Source organism: Siphateles boraxobius, unplaced genomic scaffold (genome assembly GCF_051911475.1).
Source record: "Siphateles boraxobius isolate OS27281-9 unplaced genomic scaffold, OSU_SipBor_1 204, whole genome shotgun sequence".
In the NCBI taxonomy this organism is placed as follows: Eukaryota; Metazoa; Chordata; class Actinopteri; order Cypriniformes; family Leuciscidae; genus Siphateles; species Siphateles boraxobius.
In genome coordinates this window covers 3,299,063-3,310,000 of record NW_027508816.1, presented here as the reverse complement: position 1 = coordinate 3,310,000, position 10,938 = coordinate 3,299,063, and the positions used below count along the sequence as shown (strand labels likewise).

The 10,938-nt window shown below is 44.3% G+C and overlaps 1 protein-coding gene across 1 annotated transcript in view; it reads right to left on the bottom strand.

The window, feature by feature from the left end:
• Nucleotides 1-10,938, bottom strand: part of LOC143745437 (ATP-binding cassette sub-family C member 2-like) — a 79,988-nt gene that overhangs the window by 52,366 nt on the left and 16,684 nt on the right. Inside the window, exons 8-13 of the mRNA XM_077237533.1 lie at nt 7,793-7,968; nt 7,083-7,260; nt 6,006-6,260; nt 1,737-1,802; nt 1,506-1,643; nt 378-524 (exon numbers count right to left, since the gene is read on the bottom strand). Coding sequence (XP_077093648.1) covers nt 378-524; nt 1,506-1,643; nt 1,737-1,802; nt 6,006-6,260; nt 7,083-7,260; nt 7,793-7,968 — 960 coding nt within the window. The remainder of the gene's footprint in view (nt 1-377; nt 525-1,505; nt 1,644-1,736; nt 1,803-6,005; nt 6,261-7,082; nt 7,261-7,792; nt 7,969-10,938) is intronic.

The following is a 10,938-nucleotide window of genomic DNA, read 5'->3' as shown; positions in this document are numbered from 1 at the left end:
GCTCTGGATTATAAGGCGCACTGTCGTTTTTTGAGAAAATTAAAGGCTTTTAAGTGCGCCTTATAGTGCGGAAAATACGGCACTTAAACATTCAAGTTGATTGTACTTAAAAATTTAAGGCAGCAACTTTTCACTCTAAAAATTGTTCAGTTTACTTTAAAAAAAAATAGTAAAAACGTTGCCTTAAAATTATTAAGTTGATAAACGTAATGCTTAATTTGAAAAAATTAAGTTATGTGAACTTGACAATTGCACATTACTTAATTTTTTCGATTAAGCATGAATTAATTTTAAGGCAACGTGTTTACTAAAATGTTTTAAGCTAAGTCAACTGATCACTTTTTACAGTGTAATAACGCATTGATTGCGTGCAGTACCTGAACCATGATGGAGATCAGCTGTGGAAGCATGGTGAGTGGGAAGCGCAGTATGTTTAAGAGTGAGATCGAGGTAAAAGCTTTCTCTGCATCCAAGATGTTATCAGGACTCACAGACACGAACACAGCGAAGGTCGCGAGAGAAACCTGAAGATGACCCCACATGACTTCAGTGTCTATCAGGGGGTGCTTGCTTTCTGACATTCATTCATTCAGGATTTCAATAGATTTTCAACTTTGCTGTCAATCCACTGTTGACTGAGGGGTAACACTTTATAATACTGTTCCTTCATTAATGAATAACTACACAGGAACAAATGAGTAACGCAATATTAACACCAGTAACTTCTATTAACTAACAAGAATCCCTGATTAATGAATTAGTAGGTAATAGCGCTCAGTTAAATGTGGTAGTTCACTATTAGCTAATCAATAACTACTGTTTTTTTCATACTTCCCAAGGAACTACTATAGACAGGTTCATAATTAACATGAATAATAACGGTAACCCACTAGTAATGACTCAAGTGTTACAACATCTTTCTAAAGGAACTACTAATTATTTGGATCAGTATCTAAAGTGAAAAACATGATAACTAATAACTAACTAATATTGACTGAAGTCATTGTAAGCTTTTGAGATTTTTGTAAGATTTTGAATAGTAATTCCTTCCGATGGATTTAGTAACACTTTAGTCATTACTAGTGTGTTCCCATGATCTTCACTTCAGAATAATTATCCAAATAATGAGTAGTTCCTTTAGAAAGATGTAGTAACATTTGAGTCATTACTAATGGGCTACCATTAGCTTATATTATACATTATGCATTATTAATATTAATTATGAACCTGTATATAGTAATTCTTAGTCTTTGGTGAGGTATAAAAAAATAGTAGTTATTGATTAGCTAATAGTGAACTACCACATTCATCTGAACGCTATTACTTACTTATTCATTAATCAGAGTTTCTTAGTTAATAGCAGTTACTAGCGTGTTAATAGTGCGTTACTCATTTGTTCCTGTGTAGTTATTCATTAATGAAGGAACAGTATTATAAAGTGTTACCGACTGAGGGGTGCCTTGCAATAGAAAATCATACTGTATATAAAACATTATCATACTCACAATAGCAGGAGCACATGAAAATATGAATGTGGAGACAGATGAGAGGTAGGCAAATTTCCTCATCACCTTCAGCTCTTTTTCTCGAATTGCCTGAACCTGAGACTCAAAATATGATTCCCAGGCGTAATACTTGAGAATCTACCACACAGATGACAAAGAAATGAGAAAATACACATCAAAAAAACATTTTCATTTGTCCTGTATGATAGAGGAGTGTAGGAAACCACTTACTTTGATTCCATTCAATATGTCATTCACAATTTTCATGCGCGAGTCTTTAAATTTCATGTTTTCCACCTGAAAAGAAGTATGTTGCGCTTAGTGGATAATTATGGAACACTTTTTATAAATGTCACTGTAACTATAATATAATAACATTATAGCAATGCAGGCTGCGTCTTTACAATACATTCATGGAACCGTACGACAGACTAATTAATACTTATAAATCAGTGTATAATGGATTATGAGCATGTGCATTGAAAAGGCAAATGCATGACTTGGAAGTAATTATAAAATTAATATAAATGTAACTATAACTGTTCTTATAATGCAGTATAGGTCTTATTGAGTCTTTATAAATATATTTATGTAGCGAGGGGGGCGTGGTCCAGCGAGGTCTGCAGCGGAGGATTGGGGCCGGAACCGAGCGGTAAGAAAGTGGGTCAAGTGCAAAATGACGAACACCTGTTTCTGATTGCAGTGATTGGCGAGGGGAGACCGGATAAAAGCCGGGCGGTACGGGAGTTTGAGGAGAGAGAAGGACTGGGAACTTGTACACGAGTGGACTGAGAAAACTTTCTACCTTAAAGACTCTCTATTTTTCTGAACGAGTGCTATAGTTTACCTATGGTGAAGGCGCCCTCTCGCATCTTTCTTTTCTTTGTGTTTTTGCGGGACTCCACCAGGAACCACACCGGGCCCTGTTGGATGTAAAGGAGGAACAAGAACGGAGGTTCGAGATGCTCCTCAGGGCCCAGCGAGAGGACCGTGAGCTGTTCCGGAGCTGGATAGACCGGGAGGCTCGGGCCGCCCCCTCAACACCAGCTGCTGCCTCGGCCGTGTCCATACCGTTGCATAAAATGGGGCCTCACGACGACCCAGAGGCATTCCTCGACTTGTTCGATAAGACGGCCGAGGCTGGGGGCTGGCCCCTGTCGGACTGGCCAGTGCCCAGATCGCCGCACAACAATTGCCAGTCCAAAACCTCCTGGTCTATCAGGACTGGAGGCGCGCCATTCTCCAGCGGGTCGGTCAGACCCCTGAGGAAAGCAGACATCGGTTCCGGTCATTAGAACCGTGGGAGTCTGGCCGACCCTTCGTTTTCGCGCAGCAGCTCCGGGACGCGTGCAGCAAGTGGCTGATGGCCGGAGGTCGCGACGTCGAGGGAGTGATCGATCAGGTGGTACTGGAGCAGTTCGTGGCTAGGCTGCCCAAGAAGACTGCGCAGTGGGTCCAGTGCCACCGCCCGACGTCGCTGGACCAGGCCATCCAATTGGCGGAGGACCAGCTGGTGGCGTGCCCAGGGGTCGGTGAAACCCTGACATCATCTTCTCTCTCTTCTTCTTTTTTTCCTCCCTCTGCCTCTTCTACTCCTAACCCTGCTCCCAGGTTTCGAGGAACGGCTGCACCCCGTCCAGCGCCGAGGTGGAGGTCTGGGACCACGGCGGAGCCCAGTGAAAGCCCGAGGGCGGCTCCACGGAAATTCGGCTCCCGAACCAGCGGCGGTCCAACACCGGCGTTTGCGCTCTCCCCACGCCAACTGCTTGACCCACTTCCCGCCACTGGAGGGGCGGGGAGGTCTGGGCCGGCCTGTTGGCGTTGCAGGAACCCTGGGCATTTGATCGACCAGTGTCCAGTGATGGAGGTAGGGACATTGGTCAGGGTCCCCGACACACCGCAGGCTGCCCCCGGTCAGGGCGGATTGTACCAAATTCCGGTGAGCATAAAGGGGGGTACGTAGCAGGCTTGGGTGGATTCAGGCTGTAACCAAACCTCGATTCAAAGCCTGATGAAATCCGGAGCATTGGATAACAGCCGCGTGGTTAAGGTGAGGTGTGTGCACGGGGAGGTGTTGGAATACCCTTTAATGCCAGTCATTATCCAATTCAGGGGACAAAAGCATAGGGTAGAGGTGGCTGTTAGGGTGCCTGATTTTGGGAACCAATTGGCCAGGGTTTAAAACACTATTGGGGCATTTGTGTGCGGGTGCCTCTGGGACGGAAAGGAAGCGGGGGAAGAAGGCGGTCGCTCAGGTAGGAGAGGCTGTTCCGGGACCATCGGAGCCTGTTTCAGAGGAACGGAGCGCGATTGAAAGGAGAGATCTTTCAGAACGCGATGATTTTCCTCTGGAGCAGTCCCGAGATGAAACGCTGAAAAATGCCTTTAATCAGGTTCGCACAATCGACGGTCAGCCTCTTCACCCAGACCGACCTCTTTCATATCCTTATTTCGCGATTATAAAAGATAAGTTGTATCGGGTGAGCCAAGACACCCAGTCAAAACAGGATACAACTCAGCTGTTAGTTCCAAAAAGACGCCGGGAAATGCTTTTTCAAGCATTTCATTGTAACCCGATGGCTGGGCATTTAGGTCAGGCAGCTACACTTAATCGCCTAATGACCCGATTTTTTTGGCCGGGCATCCACGAGAATGTGCGCAAGTGGTGCGCCTCTTGTCGTGAATGTCAACTGGTGAATCCGCCGGCCAACCCAAAAGCACCTTTGTGCCCACTTCCGTTGATGGAGGTCCCCTTCGAGAGAATTGGTATGGACCTCATCGGGCCATTAGAGCGATCTGCACGGGGGCATCGCTTTGCATTAGTCTTAGTGGATTATGCAACACGATACCCAGAAGCAGTGCCACTTCGCACTATTTCCGCAAAGAGCGTGGCGAGTGCACTGTTTCAATTAATCTCCCGGGTGGGAATCCCAAAAGAGATTCTCACCGATCAAGGCACGGCGTTTATGTCACGTACGATTCACGAGCTTTACGAATTATTGGGCATTAGATTCGCACCAGCATCTATCACCCACAAACGGACGGACTGGTGGAACGCTTTAATCGCACGTTAAAATCCATGATTCGGAAGTTTGTTCACGAAGACGCCAAAAATTGGGATAAATGGCTAGAACCCCTCTTGTTCGCTGTACGCGAAATCCCCCAAGCCTCCACGGGGTTTTCCCCCTTTGAGCTTCTCTATGGGCGTCAGCCCCGCGGGGTGCTGGATGTGCTTAGAGAGACTTGGGAGGACAGACCTTCGAATAGCAAAAACGAAATTCAATATGTCATGGACCTGAGAACAAAACTCCACACTCTGGGGCGGCTCACTATGGAAAATTTGTTACAGGCCCAGGACACGCAAAGTCGGTTGTACAACAGGGGGACTAGGCTACGAGAATTTGCACCGGGAGATAAAGTACTTGTATTGCTTCCCACGTCCAGTTCTAAATTACTCGCAAAGTGGCAAGGACCCTTTGAGGTTACACGGCGAGTGGGAGATCTCAATTATGAGGTCGTTCGATCAGACAGGAACGGGGCGCGTCAAATTTATCACCTTAATCTGCTAAAAAAGTGGAATGAGGTGGAATCAGTAATGCGGAGGAGGAGGATCTCGGTCCAGAGACGAGCTTAAAATCACAATCTCTCGCTCTGGCACTTGGAGGAGACCACCTCTCGCCGGTTCAGATTACTGATATTCGTAAGTTGCAAGCAGAATTTGCGGATGTGTTTTCACCCCTGTCGGGTCGAACGAATCTCATTCAGCACCACATTGAGACAGATCCGGGCGTAGTAGTATGTAGCCGGCCATAGAGGCTGCCTGAGCATAAAAAGAAAGTGGTTCAGGAGGAATTAGAGGCTATGCTGGACATCCAACAGTGAGTGGGCGAGCCCGATAGTTTTAGTGCCTAAAACGGACGGCTCGATCCGCTTCTGTGTGGATTATCGCAAGGTGAATGCCGTGTCGAAATTCGACGCGTATCCAATGCCTCAGGTTGATGAGCTACTTGCAGCGGAGGATTGGGGGCGGAGCCGAGCGGTAAGAAAGTGGGTCAAGTGGAAAATGACGAACACCTGTGTCTCATTGCAGTGATTGGCGTGGGGAGACCGGATAAAAGCCGGGCGGTACGGGAGTTTGAGGAGAGAGAAGGACTGGGAACTTGTACACGAGTGGACTGAGAAAACTTTCTACCTTAAAGACTGTCTATTTTTCTGAACGAGTGCTATAGTTTACCTATGGTGAAGGCGCCCTCTCGCATCTTTCTTTTTTGTGTGTTTTTCTTAATAAAGTGTACAAGTCCCAGTCACACCGACCCTTGTCTTCTTCCATCCTTATAATACTGAACCTTAAACATCTCTACAATTTATAATATAGTAATACTTATAAATAACTATTAATGAAGCTATAATTCATTATAAGCATGGACTTTATAGAAAGTGTTACTGTGTTTTCTTTTGTCTTTCATAACATAAGAGTGATGGTTTATGAAGCGTGATCACCTGGAAGGCCCTGGATTTGGTGGCCAGCCAGCCGTTAATGGGAACCATCAGCATTATCACCAACAGGCCCGCTAACACCGACGGGCCCAGCTCGATCCAGAGGAACGCTATAGACAGAGCGATCTGCAGTGGACACGACCATAGCAAATGAATAAAGTTGGTGACGTCGTTGAACCTTTGAGCATCCGCTGACATCAGGTTCACGATCTCTCCAGCGGTCGACTCTTTCCTAGAATCGTTAGACACAACTAATGCCTGGAAGAAATCACAAAATCATCCACTGGTTATGATGCAACTAAATGATTAGACTGCTAAAATGCCCCTCGTATGCTATTCTAATGTTGTTTCAGAGTCTCTTACAACAAGTTTACATTCATGTAATGTCAAAAACACTTGAATTTCCTTATAATGTCCATTTTGCATCAGCTCTTTTCTCTCAGTGTCTGAAACGGTTAGTTTGAAGATTCAGTCTCTCTAAGCCCCACCTTTCTGAGAGCTGCTCTGCTGTGATTGGTCAGATGGCTCAGTCTGCTGTGATTGGTCAAAAAGCAAATGCTCATTATCATATCTGAATCTCAGCTCTTGACACACAGTGATTTGAACAGTAACGATGGCGTGGGTTTTACCGTATCAATCTCATCAAAGTAGATTTGCTTTGTCAGCAGAAAACAGCGTCTTCTCGACATGAACAACACGAACCAAACTCTTCCAGTCTCAGATATGTATAATCTCAGTGTGTGAGGGCGGAGCTAAGAGACGCTGTTCAGCCAATCAGGACCAGAGGCTGGCATTATGCAAATTAGTCACAAACCTACATTGTTATATTACGGAAGTGAGACTGAATTACCGATGACTCATTTAAGAGACAAAAACTCCATTTATCTGCATTTTTAACTTTGAAACTTTGCAGATCTTTTACACTCAAAAACATCTGCTATATTAACACTACATGAAAGAGAATATCAGAAAAAGCACAATAGGGGCACTTTAAAATGACAGCAGACATCTAAAACCACAAATACAGAATATTGCAAAGAAGATTATAAACTGGTGCGAAACAGAGATCTAACAGTGTACCTTCTTATAAACGGCGGCCATGATGGCTGTGCGTACTTTCATGCCCAGGACAAAACATCGCTGGAAATACTGTTGCAGAATAACGGACTGTAAGAATGCCACCAGCAGAAGCAGCACTGCGTACAGGTATCCGCTCCACGCGTGACTCGATTTGTCCTGAACGAAGGCTATCATTAACCTGTGACAAAACACATCATATTTCTCCACCAGATTCAGAAAGAATTAATAACTGATAAAAACTGCCCAGTTAACAAAAATATGTTCTAAGAACGTTTTGATCATGTTCCCATTATGTTATAAAAACTTTGTTCTCTGATCATTAAAAATGTCCAGTTTTTTAAATGTTTTTCTTGCTTAGGGACTGCTTTATGAATCACTGAATCATTCTTCAAACATTATTGGAATACTACTTTTAAATGTTCTCTGAACTTTCTGAAACATCAGTTACATTTTTAAAAATATTAGACGAACGCCCAACTAAACTTTTCAGAAAGAGAAAACACGATGTTTGAATAATGTATAAATAATGTTTTGTGCAAACGTTTCGAGAACATTATTAAAGGCCAGAAAAATTAAAGGAAGGTTCTCTTAATGTTACTGGAAGAACACTTGTCCGTAACTTTGAGAGAACTTTTCATGTTTGCAGACCATAAAGTCCAAGTATAAAGTCTTATGGTACAAGAAAAGATTGAGAAATTCAGAGCACACACTTGAGAAGTTGTGGACTAGCGAACGCCAGCAGATCTTGTATGAGTCTGAAGAACGCTGACTCTAGAAGAACACCTTTGAAGGATTTAACGATGGTGGGAATCAGCCAGGACTGAGGATAGTCGGATTCAGAATCCTTCTTCGCTTTCTTTTTGTCTTTCTTTTTTCCCGTCTCCTCCTAATAAGAAATATTGTGAGTGTGTCACTTAGTCTTTAGATTATCTTTGTTTTGACAGATTATGGAACGGTTATGATGGATTGGCCCAGGGGTGTCAAACTCAGTTCCTGGAGGGCCACAGCCCTGCAGAGTTAAGCTTCAACTCTAATTAAACACACCTGATCCAGCTAATCAAGTCCTTCAGGCTTATTTAAAACTACGGGTATGAGTGTTGGAGCTGGTTGGAACTAAACTCTGTGGCCCTCCAGGAATTGAGTTTGACACCCCTGGATTAGCCTATCAAATTGCAGCATACATTCATTAAATCAAACAAAAGAAACTAAATAAAAAGCTAGAAAGAGAATGAAGGTGACCAAAACAGTGTGTAAACCACAATCAACACAACAATGAATAGAGTGAAATGAAGCTCTTAAATACACAAGATAATCAACTCAATACAAAACAGGTAATCACAAAACGCTAATCAACTAAACAATTAATTACTATGACAGAAATAAATAAATGAGACAGAATTTCGATTAAATAGAATTTTCTCTTCACAGTTCCCTTTCAAGGGAACTCGAGCTGCGTTGAGACGCGGTGGGAACGCTCTGCGTGATTGCATCGTGAAGCACGTGTATAATCAGTCCAATGGAAGAGCTAGACGTCATAGGCGGGTGACGTCATAGACCAGGAAGCTATAAAGCACACCTGAAAACAGACCGCGACAGCTTCTGCGCCTTCAGCAAGCGATCTTTGTATTCTGTCCTTGTCATATTTATTGTTGTCTGTCAAGTTGCAATATATATATATATATATATATATATATATATATATATTATGGCAAAAGAGAGCAAGCAGCTTTGTGTTGTTCCCTGCCCACGTTATATCACGGGTGGGGACACACACATCAGCTTTTTGTTACTATTTGGGAGTGGAGCATGCCACAGTCAGTTCTCGAGGGAGCTGACTGTGAGCTTTGCGAGAAGCTGTCCGTGTGGACGCTCCGCTCCTGCCGGGCGTTCTTCGAGGAGGACGGTTTGGTTCGCGCTCCCCGCGCGGGTCCCGCTGTTGCCGATGCGCGGCGGCGACTCGCATTTTGGGGTTCGCAAACGGATCTGACAGCGGGGGTTGGGACGGGCCCCGCCCTATCTCAGCTTTCACCTGCCAGATCCAGTGCTGGCGGTTTCCAGTTCAGAGGAATTGGTATCGTTAGTGTTTTGTTTAGAAAAAGAGAACAAAACAAATAAAGATATTAAGAAAAAGACAGATGTTTGAGTTTTCAATAAATGAAAAAGAAAATAAATAAGTCAGCTTATAACTCTGTTGAATGAAGAGGATCTTTAAAAGGAGGTTTATCTAGTGCTGTTGCTAGTTAAATATTTTCTGGCCAGCTGAACATTATGAGAGTGAAAATAAAAAGAATTTATTAGATGAAATATATCTAAAAACAGACAAACTCTGTATCTCAGCCTCCTCATCGGGGACTGCCGTTTTTCCCTATCTCCACACTGAGGTGTCGAGATCGTGAAATAAACCGGTTTCTATTTTATGTGTTTAATGCCCAAACGTCTAACTATAGTAATGCTATGGGTATTAAGTATCATGGTATGACAGTGCCTCGGGTTAAATAGACGCTTGCTAGCTTTCTCTCTCCCGAGTCGGCGTCATCATTTTTAACCCCGACGTTACCCACCAGCCATGGCCACGGAGTGATATATATATATAAGTTTTTCTGGTTTAAAAATAAAGAAAAATAAGATAAAATTATGTCTGTTCTTCTGGACGCTCCGCTTTCAAAAAACTAAGAAATAAACCATTCAGCGGCGTTCCAGAGGTTTCTTCCTCCGAGGAGGGTCGTAGAATGGTCAGTTCGGTTGTTCCCTGTCGGTTCGCCGCTTCAGGGCACCGTAGTGACTGTTCAACCAAATCCAGAGGCCAGTCTTAAGAGACTGGTTCCCCTAGTAGAATTTCTGGCAGCGTGGAAACTACTGCCACATATTTCTCGGTGGGTACTGCACACTATAAAAAAGGGTTCAGAATTCGGTTCTTGTCCGCCCAGATTTCTAGGGGTCCTCCCCACTGTGGTGGACCCCGAGCACACATTGGTTATAGAGCAGGAAGTACTGACACTTCTGCAAAAGGAGCTGTAGAAGGGGTTCCTCCTCCCGGCAGACAGTCAGGGTTGTACTGCCATTACTTCATTGTTCCGAAAGAGGATGAGGGGTTGCGTCCTACTCTAGACCTGCGTCAATTAAACAGCAGGTTTCAGAAGCATGCTTAAGTTCAAAGCATGCTTACGCTAAATATGATTGTGTCACAGACTCAGTCCGAGGACTGGTTTGTCACAATAGACTTAAAGGATGTTACTTATCTATCCATCCTCATCACAGGAGGTTCCTGAGGTTTGCTTTCAGGGGCGAAGCATACCAGTATCGGGTTCTTCCATTCGGCCTAGGTATCACCCCGCACCTTTTACAATATGCGTGGATGCAGCTCTGGCTCCTCTGAAATTCCAGGGCATTAAATTATATCGACGATTGGTTGATTTTAGCTCAGTCCGAGCTTTTGGCAGTTCAACATCGAGATGTCGTTCTGTCCCGCATAAGTAGGTTGGGGTTGCGGCTCAACACCAAAAAGAGTGTACTCCTCCCAGCTCAGAGGACCACTTTTCTAGGTGTATTATGGGATTCGACAACAATGCAAGCACGTCTGTCTCCTGCACGTATTTCTGCGATTCTCACAGCCGTAAAGAATGTAAAACTAGGTCAGTCACTCACTGCAAAACAGTCTCTGAGACTGTTGGGGCTCATGGTAGTTGCGTCCAACGTAGTTACTTTTGGCCTTCTGTACATGAGACCACTGCAATGGTGGCTCGGGACCAAGGGGTTTTCCGTTTTCGCATGATCAAGGTCATGCGGCAATGCCTTCGTGCCTCGGTCATGTGGAAGAAACCTTGGTTCCTCGCCCAGGGCCCAGTGCTGGGGGCTT